This window comes from Oreochromis niloticus, linkage group LG10 (assembly GCF_001858045.2).
Source record: "Oreochromis niloticus isolate F11D_XX linkage group LG10, O_niloticus_UMD_NMBU, whole genome shotgun sequence".
Lineage (NCBI taxonomy): Eukaryota > Metazoa > Chordata > Actinopteri > Cichliformes > Cichlidae > Oreochromis > Oreochromis niloticus.
In genome coordinates, this window is record NC_031975.2 from 21,318,594 (window position 1) to 21,337,058 (window position 18,465).

At 38.9% G+C, this 18,465-nt stretch overlaps 1 protein-coding gene across 2 annotated transcripts in view; it reads left to right on the forward strand.

The window, feature by feature from the left end:
- Positions 1-18,054, forward strand: part of stk32a (serine/threonine kinase 32A) — a 62,303-nt gene extending 44,249 nt beyond the window's left edge. For both annotated transcript variants that reach the window (XM_003446931.5, XM_019364178.2), the window contains exons 8-13: positions 311-414; positions 2,560-2,676; positions 3,746-3,871; positions 4,943-5,071; positions 13,211-13,275; positions 15,740-18,054. In XM_003446931.5, the coding sequence (XP_003446979.2) occupies positions 311-414; positions 2,560-2,676; positions 3,746-3,871; positions 4,943-5,071; positions 13,211-13,275; positions 15,740-15,857 (659 nt within the window). In that variant the 3' untranslated portion in view covers positions 15,858-18,054. The remainder of the gene's footprint in view (positions 1-310; positions 415-2,559; positions 2,677-3,745; positions 3,872-4,942; positions 5,072-13,210; positions 13,276-15,739) is intronic.
- Positions 18,055-18,465: the final 411 nt, after the last annotated feature.

Here is an 18,465-nt window from a genome sequence, read left to right on the forward strand (position 1 = left end):
CAGGACACCGGCCCTTGAGGCTTGGAGTTCCACACCCCTGATTTAAGCGGAAATAAACAATGGTAGAAGATTTATTGCCAAGAAGCATTGTCACAACAATGAAAATGATCAGCCAAACATACATTTCTTTTTTGTGCTAAGTTTATTTATCTCTGGCCTCCCCCTGTTTCATGTCTGGAGGAATCCTACCGTTAAAATAAACCCATCCAAACAGCCCGAGAGAAGGGAATGAAAAAACATTAATAACATAAGATGTCATAAGATGGTATAATGCATTATTTATGTTGTACAATATTTTTCTGTCCATCAGCGCCTGAGCTCTTTCAGTCCTTCGAGGGGTCCCACCCCGGCTACTCCTTCTCTGTTGACTGGTGGTCACTGGGGATTACGGCCTATGAGCTACTAAGAGGACAGGTAATGTAGACACATACGGAGTACACCACAATGTCTACATCACAGATTACTTCTGTGCGGTCTGACACACTTAGCTGCATTCAATAATGCATAGGACGCTGAGTGCTAGAAAAATCCTGTTAGTAGGAGTTTAGACAGCCTCGACAAAACAAAAGGAAGATGAAGTTATAATTGAATCTTACGTTTAAGCTGACCTTACTGGGAAAGATGTTTAATCGTTTAGTCGTGGTGCGAGACCAATCGCTGCAGGAGAGTGAGAAAATCGAATCTGAGTTATTCAGAGAGCCATATAATTGGAATTGATTTTCAAAATAATATTTATTTATCTTGTGCGCTTCCCACCTGGAGAGTTTAGTTCGGATGTCATGGAAGCAAACACAGGACATGATCTTTTTCCTCAGTCCTCCTACTCCATTAGGCTGAGTATTATTAGAGCAGTGTGTTTGTTGTGGACTCAGATCCAACTGCAGCTGCATAATTTCTTCTCTTATTTTAGGAGGATTACATAAACTACAGTAACCTCCATCTGCACTGACAAGGATTCTAAGTCTTTGAAACTTATGGGAAACTGTCATGAACTTTTACTGAAATTTTCTCTTCTCACACATCTATGTATCTTTAACTGTTCAAAGTTATTAGATCTCGTCAACGTTATGGATTTTTTTGGACTTGACACCTCTCTTTAGAGAGGTCTCACTATTCCCAGGAGGCCTGAAAGGGTCAGGTATGATGGAGTCTTTTTTAGAACACTATGACCTGACCGTCTTCTGTTTGGTGTCATCAGTTTTGTCTCTGTAGAGGCTTCAAGGACAGTCCAGGTGCTTCTTGACAGTGTAGAAACTCACTCTGTTCTCTTATCTGGAGCACTGGAATAGGAGGGGGTATAGGAAAACACCCTTTGGAAGGATAAACTGCCTTCCTTCCTTCATACCTGCTGCAACATCTGTGCTTCTATCGCTTCTTCTCGATATGAAGTGTGTCCGTGATAAATGCATCTATATTTTATACTTCATATTTGAGTCTTCTGTAAGATTATTTCTGCATGAGGAAAATCTGTTCTCACAATATTTCCATAACAATCACTTTCCACTCCCCTTTATAAAAAAACCCATTCTGTCCTCTTTCTGACTTTAGAGCTGCGTCTTCACTCTGGCTGTAATATCTTCTTTCTAACCCTTCCATTACCTCCTCTGAATTTTTTGTCCTTTATCTGACCTCAAAAGTTGCATATTCTTGCTGCCTTCATCATCCCACAAAGCTGTGTCCTCTGCTTTTACAACCATCACTTATTCAGCAGATTATTAATACCTAGAAATGACATAGCTTCACTTCTGTAGTCTTTGGGTAGTTCCTTTAGTTATCTCCCCTACTTTCTTTTATTCCTCTCTCTGCACATCACCTTTACCAAGACAATACATATTCACCTCTTCCCTTTGTCTCCTCTGGGTTTTAACACATTTTTCATTTGACTGACACGTTCGAACATCATCCATAAGGCAAAAGTCAGTTTCTGGGTGTTGAAAACTGGTCTGTTGGATGTGACAAATTATTTGCCTGTTATCTACTTTCAGGCATCTTTTCAACTTCCATTCTCTCGCTGAAACTCCTACCACTTCTTAATTATAATATATTACTCATAATATTATAATAATTTAATTCAATCTTTACTTTCCCCCTGGGTTTGACCATTGGTTGAATGCTGAGAGTGCTAAATAGGTCACAGTTACTTAGCCTGTATTTCTCCAGCCTCAGTTTTTTGCTAACTAGTAGCCGAGCAGTAGTAAATTTTGAAGACTGACACACAAACCTTAGCACTGCAGCCAGTGCATTTAATAAAAAATGCAGATTTTTCTTTAAAAGCAAACAGCCTCCGTTTCCAGTTTGTATTTCAGCTTTTACAGCTTATGCAAAGTACAGGTCATCACAGCAATCAGCTAGGGACCAAAGTAATCACAAGGAGGTTTTTGCCAATCAGTTTGGCAATACACATTTTTCCTGCGTGACGGTGGTTGCGAGGAGGTCACTGGTCTCGAGGCCTCTGTGAGTGGAGCTTTAGCAATCGATTTCCCACTGACAGTCTCAGGTTGTCATGTCAGTAACACCATATCCCCTCACCTGCCTTTTGCTCTACTTTCCTTATTTCAGAGGCCATATGTGATGAAATCTAGTACACCAGCCAATGAGATCCTGCAAACATTTCACAAGGTCCATCCTAGTTACCCAGCAGCCTGGTCTTTGGAGATGAAGTCTCTTCTCAGAAAGGTAAACAAGCAGCAAATGCATAATAAACAGCAACATAAACAAATTATATTGTTCATGCCTTTGTTTCTCCTGGTACTCTTATTGTCAGTGGGTGTCTTTGCTATTTTGTATGACATGCGCTATTTTGAATTTTTCTCCGGTGTGGGAAATCTTTATCTCCTCTGGGAAGACCATTATCCATATCTGACACCAGCACACTGAGGCTACAGAATCTTAATTAGGAGGTCACTTTCATTGCTACAGCTTCACTTGAATGCAGCACAACTTTAGAATTATAATGGAATACAATCAGTATTCAAAACATTTAAATTAGTGATGTAGGTGAATGACAGTGTTAACTGTTAGCTGTTACTTGCATACATAAATCAATAAGGTGCTATTCCAGAACAAATGCTAAAGCTGAAAACGTAGAGAGACACAGAGAAACAGACACAGGGAAGCTTATACTTCAGTATGTGTGAATAAGCACTATAAATACCAGCCTAAAATTAGAATAGTTTACGTGTTATTCAGTATGTCATTCAGCTGTCAAATGTGTCTTCGTCTTGTTGTAATGCTTAAAGGCTGCACGGCTGTTGTAGGATTTGGCTTTTATCTTGGCAGCGATCCACTGCAGTCAAACTGTTGCATTGCTTCGTGCTCAGACTCCTCGAAGCTCATTGGCATTCCAGTTGCATGTGTATATGTGTATGAGGGAGTGAGCAGGAGAGTATAGAGAGAGACGAAAGAGATGTAAAGAATGTGAAAATGCAAGGGAAGAATTTCATGCCCACAAAATTTGTCCTTCATCTTTTATCCTTCACAACCCACTGCGTTATCCCGTCACCATTAGCTTTCCATATGAGTTTCATTTTTTTCCACCTCTTGTTGTCTCCTCCCTCTTTCTCAAGCTCCCTCCGCATGTCCCTTCTCCAGTACTTCCAACCCCCTTTGTCCCTGTATCCTCATTCTCAGACACATCCTTAAAGGCAAACATGTGCTCATGTCTCAGTGGGACTCTGCTCCTAACTTTTCAGCCATGCCTCCCCGTGGACAGTTGTTCTTACTCTAATCCTTTTGTCGCCTTCAGTTGCTGTGCATAGATGTCCAGAAACGCATTTCCTGTCTAGCAGAGCTACGGGATCTGGACTACATGTCAGACGTCAACTGGGATGCTGTGCTCAGCAAGCAGGTCCCTCCAGGTTTTATTCCAAATGTGAGTATCAGAAATAAACTCAGCACTGTGACAGTGTTGTGCACAGCACAATGCTCACATCTGAATGTTTATTTTTCTGCTGTATTACATTTAAATGACACAAATGCAACATTGCTGTAAATCAAAGTAAGGAGCACCTAAACAAACCTATACCACACTTTATATAATCCATCCATATAAGTCTTAAATGACCTTAAAGCTTATTTAGTGTATAATGACACAAGTTTGTTTTTTAAAGTATTGGATTATGAATACCAAAAGTTCTTCTTCCGCAGGTTTCCAATACTTATTTCCATACCAGTATTTCAGGTATTTACCCGAAAGCGGGTAGTGAGATATGAAGATGAAGATGTAGCCACTGTTCAGTTAATCTTTTGTACCCTGTCTGTAAACACTGCCCCCTGCTGTTTAAGTTGGCCCAACTACTTAATGTAGATATCCAGGCAGAGTGTGCAGATGCAGAACAACAGAAAGAGTCTTACACACAACTGAAAGCAGCTAAAGCAGCTAAAATGTGTATCTACCAGCAGCATCTACCAGCATAGAGATTAATGACTGTTGGAAGTAAACAGTTAACTAAATGACTTTATCTAGTTTCAGTCTATAGCAGAGCAGAGCAGCTGGTATCCCCAGCGGTCAGGCTACCACAGCAGAGGAAAGGCACAGAGGATCGATGGGGAATTGACGGTGTCTTTCTGTTTAATTATAGGCACATGCACAGTCTTTAATCCCTTCCACACTATTAATGTTTGAACACTGAGGGAAAACTCAGCCCTTATGTTTTGTTTCCTAACTTTATAGCACTCAACGTTTTTTATCAGTCTTACCTTGCTTCAGTTTGTTTTTATCACATATTCCTGTGTTCTGAAGCACTGGTGAACATTTCATTGTCAGATATTTACTAGTACAAAACATTTATTGATGCAAAATTCTAAATTTTCCTCATCATGTTTCTAATACAACATGGAAACCTGCACTGCCATTTGTTTTTTGTCTTGTTTTTTGACACCAAAATAGCCACATCTATGCCTTTGATTATATGTCTTTCTTTATTTGAATATGTCACTGTAGAGGCGAAGACTAAACTGTGACCCCACATTTGAGCTGGAGGAAATGATCCTGGAGTCCAAACCACTTCACAAGAAGAAGAAAAGACTTGCTAGAAAAACCAAGGAGCATGGCTCTGACGGCTCTCCGCAGGTAAGGCCATAAATTTATACATTTAGATCATATTTACATTATGTTATGTTAGGGTAGTTAACATATGTTTGATATTGATGATTGATAATGCATTTTTTACAACTGTGTTTATTTTAGGAAACTAACATTTCACTTTAATTTTTTTGGTTTAGAATATTTTTCTCTCATTATTTTCATTAATGAGGAATGAAGAAAAAGACTGAAAGGTAAAAGGTCGAGTGAGATATCGGAGAACATACCCACACAATGTTTTCATGACGACAGTATGAACTCAGAAAGATCAAACTAGAATAAGATGCATATAAATTGTAGAGGAATGTGTGTTGGATATGTTCATACTTTACCACACAACAGAAACATATCAGATACTTAACACCTACAGTTGGCACACACACTTCAAAAAAAGGCCCACGATCTAACCTGTTGCACGCACGCATACAGCCAATGCCAGAGTTACTAAGTTTGGCTCGACTCTCACCCTTTGGCACAGAGGAACAATTTATGGAATTCCTTTTTTAATAGAAGTGAAGCAATCTGTGTGGTCTAGACTCCAGAGCACACTCTTTGCCAGTTTGCAATAAGAAGTGTGAGCTGGCTCAAAGTGCACCATGTTTTATGAAAGCTGACAGCTGCTTGTGGAGGCTTGTCTAAGTGTATATATCAGTAATATCTCACTGTGTGGCCAAACAACATTTCTAAACACTTGGTCCATTTTGTCAGAGAGAATGTCACCTGTTCTAAAGAAATAATAATAGCAGACTTTCAAAGAAATGTTTCTTCTGTCTAAGGGAACGCTAAAGGGAAGCAACTTTTGACTCATTCTAGTAGTATTTAGGCAAAATGAAATGTAAGATGGCTATGTTAGAGCGCTAGTGACTCCCAACAAAGGTATCTTTGGGTTACATGGAACAATTAGCCGTAAAAATCAGAAACTGCATTTTAGTTTAATTTAGTTTTAATGGGCTGATATTGGAGCCAATTTTAAGGAAGTAAAGAAGCTAACTAAATGGTGTGGATTAGTAGTAGATGTGGATGTATGTGTAGAAAAAATAAGATGATTAAACAAATTAATTAAACATAATAGATAAGCTTAGGCTGCTGCCCCCGCGACCCGGCCTCGGATAAAGCGGATGAAGATGGATGGATGGATGGATGGATGGATAGATAAACACTTGAAATTAGTAGCCAAATGTGGGAGTTAAAAATCTGGGATGTCTTTACCAAAATGAATGGCTAGCAGTTGAGGTGTTAGCCAACAGTATGGATTATGTATTAGCTGTTACAACAACCAGGTAAAATTAAACAGAAAAAAAAAATTGCTAAACACAATAGATAAACTGTTGTTTGGCAACTGAGTGCAATGGAATGAATAACTCTTTCATAGAAACGGATATTTCTATGTGTAGTTAGTTGTTAACTCAAACTCTGCAGCTGGTTGATCTGAGCAGAATCAACCACATCTGTCTCACATTTTTCCTTTCCTTTATTTATTTGAATTTATTGGCTGCTAAAAATGCTGATACAGAAAGATCGGCAAGTAGCTAATATCCCACTCTGCCTGCTTTATTAGTAAGTAAGGGATGAATGATTGAAGTGATCATTTATGTGAGCACATTACACGAGAAAGATTTGAAAGCATCACTTTAGCCCACTGTGACGTTTGTACCATAATGTCACTGAACAGTGGGGCATTTGTCTTTCCTTTTAAATTGCTTTTCAAATACCAAACAGATTTTTTTTTTATAAATGTTGTGTACAAAAAGCTCAGGTCTTCCTGCTATTTTCCATGTACACCCATTTCAAGTTTTCCCATCTTATATCTATTCAGGGATTCTATTTGCATGCAGTTTTTGATGTTTGGAGCCTATTCAATATGATGTGGCCAAACATCCTTTTCTGGAATCATATTTTGCAGTGTGTGCTTAGCTGTCAGGAGGAATACTCACTTTACTGGCTATAAATATCAGTTTGTGTTTGTGCAGTGCTTTACCATATCCATTTACGCAGGGCTACTGGGGCCACTTGTGATGGATGCTTATAAGAGACAGACAAAAAAAGATTGTGCGTGTTTGATATATGTGTGTATGTGTGTGTGTGTGTGTGTGTGTAAGAGAGAGGGTCTGTGTACCATTGCTGAAGCACAGCAGATCAATATTGCATGAAGAAAACTACCCTAATGCCTGTTCCAGCCTCTTACTCATTACCTTGAAACCGTCTGTATTCTTTTTTTGTATGTTCCTCCTCTCCTCTTCTCCTTTCCAACCTTTGCTTTCCTCCCCTTTCTGCTGTATCCCTGCACAAAGTGTCCCGTTCCTCATCCATTTTTCTGGTTGAACTTTTATCTTTCTGCCTCCCTCTTCCTTTCATTGCTCTCATAATGTAGCATGGAATTAGCTCCGTTAAACCACTGATAATATACAGCAGAAAATTGGACTGCTGTGAGAACAAAATTAATTGTCACACTGAAACATACAGACACACACACACACACCTCGCCTAATCATAGGTGCCATTCAAGTTTATTGCATGCGTGAGATAAACTGGAAACTTGACATATAGAATTAATTTGTATAATGTGTTCAGGGCTGGAGCTGTTTTTGCTGCTCATTATGTTCTCATTGTTTGGACATGTGCCTCTCTAGGTTGCTGTTACTATGTGTGCATCAAGTTGTAATTTTAGGTTTGCTACGCTTGGTTTTCTTATAGTGTTGGTGTACATTGGTGCCGTTATTTTTCATAATACCAAGGAAGTTTTAAAATATGAAATGGGTGAAATCATCTTCTATCTGATTCTCAGCATATTGCAATCACAGGAGGTTTCTAGTATGTTTGAATTGCCTGATCTGGTGACAGTAAGTTGATGTTTACCATAATAGTCTAGTGATTGTATTGGGTGCAACATTTTTGCTTGTTGTAGAGTTTTTACTGCAGTGGCTATGATCATTAACTTTATAATGAGAAATGACTATATGAACATTACTGTGGTAATGTTGAAGAAGTCATTAAAATGAACATGCAGAGATTTACCACCTACAGTATTGTGCAAAAGTTCTAAGCCATCCCTCATTTCCTTATATGTCTGTGTGTCAGTTTACATATTACAACAAAGAGCAATAAGAATCATTAATAAGACCAGCAGACAAACACAAGCTATATGTTTAATAACTGGCTGTAAGATCTTGTAGTAAATACAACAGTATCATAGTCAGTGGAGTAAAGCTGTGTGATAACTGCACGGAGGAAATTAAAACCTGTTTGTCGCTGTATACTGTAAGTTCATATAACTGTATGAAAACAAAACAAAACTATTATAGCCCCTTTTCCATCAGTATCTACTCGGATCGACTCACCATGACTCACCTCGGATCGACTGATTTTCCATTACAGTCGAGTACCACCTAATGTGTGTGGTCGTTCGTCCTGCTGCTCGGTCGACCTGATGCTTGGTCTGTGGCTTTTCGTCAGACTCGGGGACCATGGCTTTGATTTTTTTGTATCAATTTTCCTTGTTGCCGGGTTTCAAAAATGGCAGTTTTGATTTTCGTGAACGAGACGTTCTCGTGACTCACCGAGTGACACCACTGACCAGCCAATAGGTGGCATGCAGTCTGACGACGTCACATTTTAGTGCCTGCTCGGATCGCTTGGAACCCCAGCTGAGCAGGTACTATTTTAGTACCTTGTACCAGATACTATCACCTATTGGAAACTCTGAAAACCGTGGCTAACCATACGGAGTCCTAATTAGTACTAATTAGGTACTAATGGAAAATGGGCTTGCGTGAATATGAGGATTATTTGCCATTTGCCAATAAGCCATTTGGCTTTTCCATTCTCTGGAGTTCTCATTTTGCTCATCTGGATATTACTATTGTTCATTATTATTGTTCTGTGCACATATCTGTAGCTAATGAGAATGTAGGCAGCCTGTATAAAGTTTAGTTTGTAGTTTTTTGTTTGTTTAAGATCTCTACCTACTCCCTTTCACACTTAAAACATTCATTTACACCATTATGAGTTTGTTTATGTCTGATTCCAATCTCACTGCTGTATCTTGTTTTTGTACTTTATTTTATGTGTTTGTTCAAAATAATCTATTCTTCCAAGGAACCAAACCTTGGAAGAATAGACCTATTTTTTAAAATTGGTCTCGAGAAGCAGTGCTCCTGGCTTTCTGAAGCTCTGTCAAAGTTTTTTTCTTTGGACATTGATGCTTTTTCACTCATTTTCAGTCCGGTCCTTGTATCCGACCATTTTCAGAGGAATTTGTGACTTAAGTCATTTGCACCATGTTTGGTTTTGGTTCAGTCTCACCACTCACCTGTAATTTTTGTTTAGATCCATTTTCAAAAAGTGGCTAAAACCTACCACATACTATCTGTTTAGCAAAACATCAGTTAATGAAAATGAGATATAGCTGAATGAAAATGCCATCAAATATGGAAATAGCAGGTAGTTGGTAGTGACCAATAATAGGGCTAAAAAGAGAGTGAATGCTTGATTAAAAAGTTACTGCTGAAACTGTAAACAAAGTAAAAGTACATCCATTATTTTCAATGCAAATTTCAAAATAAACAGCAGATTTTTGGGCGGGGCATTGGGAGTGAGTTGGAAATAAGGCACTAAAAGGTGCGATCAGTGCCATGTTTCAGTATCACGGAGTCCCATGGAGAGACACACAAAGAGAAACAGAGAGAAACTCGGCCTAAATGCCTGTGTACCATGAGAAAGGCTGTCTTCAGGCTGACATTGAGGTTTTCACAGGATATAAAACAATTTTTGTTCTTTGAGTACAGAAACAAAGTATAGTACAGTGACAAAATGTATATGTGCTTGAATGAAGTTTTTTCTTTAAGTAAGAAAAACTGAAGAACAGATTTTTTTTTCTATTGAGTCTTTCAAATATTTCCTATCTCTTTAAATTATAGCTTAAAAAATAGAATGTCTGGTTGCTCTGAGTAAACAAAAGCTTCATAGGAGTAGTGCAAAACCAGTTAATTAGCACTGATGTCAGATAAATTGATGGCTCGTTGGAATAGAGAGAGAGCTGCACGTGCATCTGAGGATGCAACTCTGCGTGTGCCACTGGTTAAAAAAGCAGAGTCAGAACTTGGCTTTGGTTTAGTTCTGAGGGAATATCATCAGGAGAAGTCAAACACATGCAATTTAAGAAGCACTACTTGTACAGCAGAGATTTCTACGCTCAGCAGTTGAATCTGAGCTGAAGATTTTTGTCTGTACTGTTTAAATTATGGTTAAAGCATTCCTTCGATCCATATTTCATTATTCACCACTAACTTCACTATTATGTCACATACGGTTCCCAAATTACAGCATATCAATCTTCTCAAATGGCTGTGATTCAATATGCCATGTATGTGTCGGGCAATCTACATATTTTAATACTGTTGCTCATTACCAGTCACAACAAACATCAGCCTCAGCCTTAGCCATGGACCTTGAGAAATGTTCCTGTTAGGCTTTCATCCAACAGAGCACTCCCTGTTGGTTTGTCTCATTAAATGGAAAGTTTAATCTACCATTTGGAGCAATTAGCTTCTGAACTGTCTTTTTAAAAGCATTAAATAAAGAAAGAAAGGAAGAGACAAAGAGGAGAGAAGAAGTAGTGAAATGTCAGCATGGCCAGAGCCTTCTTCTGTCAGATTCCTTTCTGACCTTCTCCCTCCTTGTCTCCATCAATTTATACATCTGCCCATATTGTACAGTTACAGAGGAATGAATCAATTTACATCTAACCCTCAATATTCAAGACAGAGTAAAAGCTCAAAATAAAAGGGAGGTTTTCTCATGAAAAGTGAACACTGAGTTACAATAATCAAAGATGTGATTGAATAAATGCATGAATAGCAATTTCCAGTGCAGAGCCTGATACACTGGAACTCTATTTGTCAATATTTTTTAAGTGATGAAAGCAAGATCAAACTAGGACAGGATTCAAGCTGTGAGCATCCAGAATGAAAACTGAAACAAAAGTTACCAAAACATTTCTAATAGAAGATGTAGCTAATGCTGGAAAGGCAAACGAGAGCTTAGGTACAAATCTGTCAGGGGGCACAAGCGAGGACTGTTCCTACAACTTCTAGTAGAGTCTGAATACCTCTGCAAAGTCTGTAGCTTAGAAACGTCTAGGGGCTTAAAAGAGATATACAGTTGAATGTTGTCTGCATAGAACTGATAAGAACTATGCTTAAAAGTGCTCAGAATGTGCTGAATAGGGATCCAATATATCAGAAAAAGTAAAGGCCCCAAAACAGAAACATGTGGCACAGAGACAAGGCAAGACAAGTGGAGGATGTCCTATACTTAGAAGCTGCTAAAGAAAAAGCGAAACATGATGATCAACAGTGTGTAAATGTCAAAGTGTCTAATCATAACAGTTCCATCTGGGTTCATCATAGATGTCTATAGTTGTTTAACTTCTCATTGCTGTCACTGTTCTTGAATACAGATGAATACTGATTATCAGCACCCTGTGGATTGGTGTGACGTGGATGTATTCAGTCAAATTTGGATTTTATAAATAAATGATTAATAAATGTTCTTCACAGCTTTACAACAGGAGACCATATGGAAAAGACCAGGAGGTACCACAAAAGTCAAAAGTGTAAATCGGGCCCTGGAAATATATTTTCGCATCAAAAAATAAGCTTGCATAAAATGTATTCAGTCAAGTCTGACCGGCGGTACCCTAAGGAGAAGCTCCATGACAACTTTGAAGGAGTGCGTTTTTTGTTCAAGCTCCCCCTGCAACTTGAACAGACACTATATGTCCTATCATGGGTTATAGCAGTACAGACAATGTTGGACAAAGGTTTTTCTTTCTTTTTTTTCATGGGTCCTGTCATGCCTTTAGATCTTAGATGCGATGCATCATTTTGACACTGTTAGAAAGAAAACAATATCTTTCTTCATGCCTCATCATGATGTCTTTTATGTATCAGATCTATAACTCATGCCTGACAAATAATGTGTAACACTGCGTTCCCCCACTCTGAGAGTCTGCCTGTTTGTTTCTTTGTCCTTTTTTTTGTCTGTATCGCTCACACAAAAGCGCACCCTGTTCTTACAGTCTCTGTCTGGGTGGTTGTGTCAGTATCTTTTGGGTTCATGCAAATCTGCTGTTTTTCTTTTCTGATACTGCATTGAAAGTGTCCCTTCACTAAAACTCAGAGGCTCACTTGCAGTCAAGATGTATACTAATCATAGGGCTGTTTTATACTTCTACGCTGTCTCCCTCTCTCTCAGGCATGCTTGCAAAATCATAAAATCCACTCCCAACTCCTTCTGCTCCTCCTTTCCTCCAGCTTTGCCTCTCCTCTCTCTACTCTCCAGTCTGTCTTCCTGCCCTAAATTAGTTGATGGCTTTCGGATGCCAGTTGCTCCCCCCCTACTGTGACAGCACCTGTACAGAACCTCTCTGCTAGGCTGTGTGAGTGACAGCTTTGGCAGGAAGTAAGCCATTTCGAAGTGTAGAGGGCCAATCTAACTGAGCTTGAGGGGGAAGCACCACATGCCCATACATGCATGTGCAACTTTGAGTATGATTCTTTTTACTAAGGATGAGGCCTTAAGACACCCTAAAAATTAAACAGTTTAGGAAATTCAATAAAGGCTTAAAGGTCCTACAGGGGCAGCTTTATTACACTGAATTTAGGGTTATTACATATTCAGTTTTTCTCTATTTTTCTCTCTTGTGTTGTGTCTCCTAGTCTCTCTCTATGGTGCCCACACACAATGAATACAGTGTGATAATGATGATGTATTTCTATGATCTGTCCTCACTGCCTCTTAGGGAAAGTGAGAAAGCACCTGTCTCCTTGTCTTGGCATTAGAGTAGTCTAACATCATTAAGTGGCCCAAATATGTCCCGAGCAGGCCTGCATGAAGCAGGTTCAGACATACAAGTCCTATAAGTTGGGTGAATTTCTTCAGCTGGCACCTTTTGCACTATTCAAACAATTTGCGCTGTACTGTGCACCAGCACATATTACAAATCCACGGCACCAAGACAAGAAGAATAACCATGACTAATGGCTGGACGTGATTTTATTGTTGCTTCTTCACAACTGCCAGTTTTGAGTCACAGTTGATTTTTTTTTACATTTGTCTCTCCCCCAGAATGGGCAGCTGCAGCAGCGTTTGGATAATGTCCAGAGAGACTTCATTGTCTTCAACAGAGAAAAGTAAGACCCTATTCTTTCTTTACCAGCTAATACTGCCTTCTCATGGAATAAATAGCATTGTAGCTTTCAGTAAATGTAAGTAACACTGTAAATACTATGCCTTTTCACCATCATTATCATTATTATTATTATTATTGATAATAATAATAATAATTGTTTGGTTTCTAGCTGTAACCAGGAATAGTTTTTAATTAAAAACGAATAAATAAAAATCCTTGCTGCTTGGTGGAAGCATCAAGGAAGGTATTAAAAAAATCAGTAAAATCAGTAAAATGTCTCCTTGTGGGAAAATGATCAGAATGTGTAAAATAGCAACTGGCAAAGCCTGCCCTGTACTGAATATATCCTGTATATCAGAAGTTTCTGGAAGTAATAAGAGATGTGATTCACCACCAATTTGCATAAGGAAATGTTCAGGCAGGTGCAATGTTGACTCACGCAGTGGCATATTCTACAAGAACATAAAATAATTCCATGATTATTTCAGTCTTTCTAAATCACTTATCAAACCTTATTATCCCAACCCAAGCCACAGTACACAGAAAAGGCATAGAAACAGATATTAGAGGCTATAAAATTGTTGCTTTGAGGAAATTAGTTTGACTCAATTTGCTGTACAATAAAATGGTAATTTAGTCTTCAGCAAGCTTAACCTGAAAGTGTAAATATTTATACTTTATTTCATGAAATTCTATATTGAATATATGAAATTAAATGATATGTAGTATTATCAACATACAAATAACAAATTAAACAGTTGGAAAGCTGGAAAAAGACAACAATAGAAAAAACCTAAAAGCCTAATTTAGAAAATATATTTTAGTATCATTTCAAATGTGCCATTGTTATTTTACAGGATTTAAGGTAGGACTTAGATTACTTATGGACTTTTGGCAGTATAATGTATGGTTAATGATGTATACAGTCTTGTGAATTGGTTCTATTAGGGTGTAGATCATCCCTCCAGTAAAACAAATTGACGTTGTCCATAAAAGTCAACTCATAGATGCCACAGAGTGAGGACAGTCAGGTGTGCAAGCTCAGCAGGCAGCTGGAATGACCAACTCCACGGCTCAGAGTAGAAACTAGAGATGAAAAGCTCACTCTTCTTTACAATGTTGCTTCAGGTCATTAAAGTTTGCAGGCATTCTTTTATGCACAGTTCTCTTGATTTCTTGACACAGCTCATCAAGTGGATCGAGGTCTTGACTTTGGCCCATTGTGCCACCTTCCTTCTTTTGTTTTTCAGCCATTCTTTTGTAGATTTGCTGCTGTGCTTGGGATCATTGTCCTGTCGCATGACCCAGTATGGAGTTTTAGTCAGACATATGTCCCCATAGTATATTCTGAAATGTCTACATATAGACTCTACTGTATATGTATAGAGTGGCGTTCATGGTGGACAGGGTGCCCAAGTCCTATGGCTGAAAAACAGACCCAAATTATGATCCCTCCACCACCATGCTTGACAGTTGGCATAATATGTTTGCCATTTGGAATGTTCGATGCAGCTTTGCAAACCTAAATTGAACTGCTGTGTTCTTTTTAGAGACCATAAGATTCTTGCTTGGAACCCTTCTGAACAAACCTTGTTCTTGTTCAATCTTTTCACGCTAACCAAGGCCTGTAGAGTCTCTGATGTAGCTCTTGGCTTTTTGGGAAATTTTCTGAGCATTGTGGTCTGATCTTAGAGTGAAATTGCTGGGACGTCCATGCCTGAGATTTGCAAGAGTCTTTAATGTTCTTTACTTGTGAATAATCTTTCTCACTTGACTTCAAATTGGTTGGAAATGGCTTATAACGGTTCCTAGGTTGGTGGGTAGTGACAGCTCCTTCTTTAAGGTCATTGTGTTACATTGTGTGACTACCAAACTGCTAAAACCTCTGCTTTTACAGAGGTGGTCACACTTGTTGGTGATTAGCTAATCAAGTGCATTTAATTAGCAGCACCTGCTGGCTACCTACCCTCTTAATTCCTATGGACGCTAAGCTAAAAATTGATGCTCCTGTAAAAACATCAATTTTTAGATTAGTGTACAAGGAGACCAAATTTTAAGGTAACAAATGGCTAAAATTTTGGTTGATAAGGTAGGGGAAAAGGTCAGTAAATTTAACTTTAACAGAACAATTATTGTAAAATAGGACCAGCTACGTGTTTTTATCATCACAGGGAATAATATCAGTACCACCAGCTGATACATGTTTCCCTCTTAAGTATACATTTAAAAAAAATCATAAAATGCCAGGCTAGCAATTACAGGTTGAATGTCAAGCTAAAATGATCCAATTTCAGTGCAATTAGTTACTAAGTCATTGCATGGAAGATGAAAAGATGTGTTATTGTTAACTTTTACAGTGTTCTTGCAGAATATAGAAACACACACTTAACCTGACTTAACCTGCTTCTTCTCAAACAATCTTAGTGAGCTTTTTATATCTACTCAAATAAATCTTTCATCAACAGGTCAAGAAAAGCAGTGGCGGACACCGAGTCCTCTGAATTGTCCACAAGTGAGAAGAACAAGGCAATAGAAGATGGACAGAACAACAATATTGAGCCAGCTGCCTACTTATCAGGATAGATCTCATGATGCGAGATCCCTGCTTACTCCCTCATCACTTGCACCTGCCCACGGCTTATATCTATCTGCAATTTGCACCCAGACACATATTATTCTATGAGCACAGGCACTCGAAACTGGTCTTCAGTGTTCCTGCACCACTTTGTTATCCACAACACAAATGCGCCACAGTATGCACTTGTGCATCTCTGTTCACACACAAAAAACAAATTATGAAGAACTCCAGGACTGCAGGAGTGAAATGGACTCCTGGAGCAGCAGCCGTGCCCGAGCGAGGCATTTTTCCTGTCACCAAGAAGAATGGCTCTCAGCAGAGTGTCACTCATTTAATGTCCCCTTACATCCATCTGGTGCTCTAATATCTGCTCAGCCTCTACTCTGAGCGGTTGCTGAGGTGAAACGGTAGTCACTTCCCTGCCAAACACAAGACAAAGCCACATCTGATCAGCTGGTCAACCATGGCCAAAAGCTATATGTGCTGCTGCTGCTGCTTGGATGGGAGACTTTTAGTCTGTGGTGGTTATGTAAGTGTAACATGGTTCACCAGTGCTACATAAAAAATGACAACAAGAGTGGTTATAAGATGGAATTAGACCGACAACATAGCAGATGGGCAGCAGGTGTTGAAGAACACTGAGGATGACGCCATTGTACAGTGTGCTCTATTTAATATCGGGACATGAGCATGACAATAGGAGTGCAAAACATTAAAACTGGACAACTTTGAAACATAAAACACCGTATTTGATTTAACACAGCAAACACCAGTTCCTCTAAGAAAAAATCTGTGTAGCTAAATTGTAGAACTGAGCACGAATGGCTCATTTTATCAGAGCAGCAGGTACATGTTGGTAGTGGTCATGTTGCGTAGCTTTGCCAGTTAACAAAGATGATAGGATTTTAGCATTTGGTTTGAAGTCCCAGTTTAAATCAGCAGCAGATATAAGCAAAGCATCCCATATGTTTCCTTGACTTGCTTATGGGGCATTTGGAGTCATGATGTGTATTTAAAATGCAGCTACCAAACTGTAGCTTTTTTCCTCAACCTTGGATGTTTATATGGAGCTTTTAATTTTCATGCTGACTTTAATCAGTGTGTCCTGATGGAAATCTTCATCAAAACGCTGACATTTTGGACTAACCTTTGCTTCAATCTGCAAATGACAAACTGGGTCTTCAGAAAAAGGTTCACTGCGATGAAAACATAGAAAAAAGCTAGAGGGTAGATGTTATATGTTCTGCACTGAACCTCGCTTTGCACACGCTTCTTCATAAAGTGTAGCATTTATGCACAGAGAAACAAAAAAATAAAGATCTTATGCTGTGAGTGAATATTTATCTCCTTAGGGTGGTTTTCTAGATGATGATTAAGCTGACTCCTAGACTGCATTCATTTTTCAGTTATTGTCTGCACTCATGTCTGTTTTTGTATTTTTTACTTATGTTCTTCCTCTTTTGTGTTGGATACAACCAAATGCATATGTGCCACCAGATAAGTCTGCAAATTTGTAATCGCTGTTAATTGCTCCCATAAAAAACAGAATCCATTTGCAATCTGTCGCTGCATCAACACATTTGTGCAGCTGCTACAACACTGATATAAAATTCGGCAGCAGCCAAATGAATACAAGGCGTGAAAACACCCTTCATTCATTCAGTAAGATTTGCCATAGACTTGTTCAATATTATATCCCGAAAACCACACCTGCCTCTGAGCTTTGCAGAGGGGTGCCTTAGACCATAGATGTATGGCACACAGCTGGTTCCCGTAGCTATATGTGCATGTTTTAAAAACCTGAGCTCTTTTCACAATCTGTAAGTCAATGTGATTTATACTAATCCCACTGTGCCACTCTATTGACCTTGAGCTTGTCTAGCTGCAGTATCACTCAATCCTTTCAAGTCTATGATCTCTTGTAATTACATTTAAAATATAGTTTAATCTCTGATTGAATGACTCTTGGCACTTTTCTACTGAAGACAGGTGCAATGTTTTTCAGCTTACTTTTGTGTTGTTGTTGTTGTTGTTGTCATAGATGTGATTTTAGAAATCCAATGGTGGGTTTCTGTAAAAGCTGTCTGTATATTATAAGGTGGGATAGTTCAGTAGATGGAATAATCCTGGATACACGTCAAGCAAACAGTATTTCAATTTGATCTTATATGGGTATCAAAATGTTGGAATTATTGCCTCAATGTCACGATCTGAGGGGGCAGACCGTGCGGTGGTGTGTGTGGTGGACCCAGGTGCGAACACACGAGAGTAGACTGGAGTAAACTTAACTGAAAGCGAGCCTTTATTGTGGCTGGTGACAAGGAGTGCAAACAAGGTAACTAAACTGGGAAAGTGAAGCTAGGAAAAAACTATGAAGGCACAGGAAACCATAACTAAGAATACTAAGACTGGCTGTGACAACATGGCGGGTGGGAACACAGACGACGCGACACAGACTGCATGGAACACAGAGACTAAATACACATGAGGGATAATCAGGGGAAGTGGCCACACATGGGAACACAGCTGACACACATGAACCTAACAACAGGACAGGAGAAGTGAAACTAAATACACTGACATAGAATACAGACTTTCAAAGTAAAACAGGAA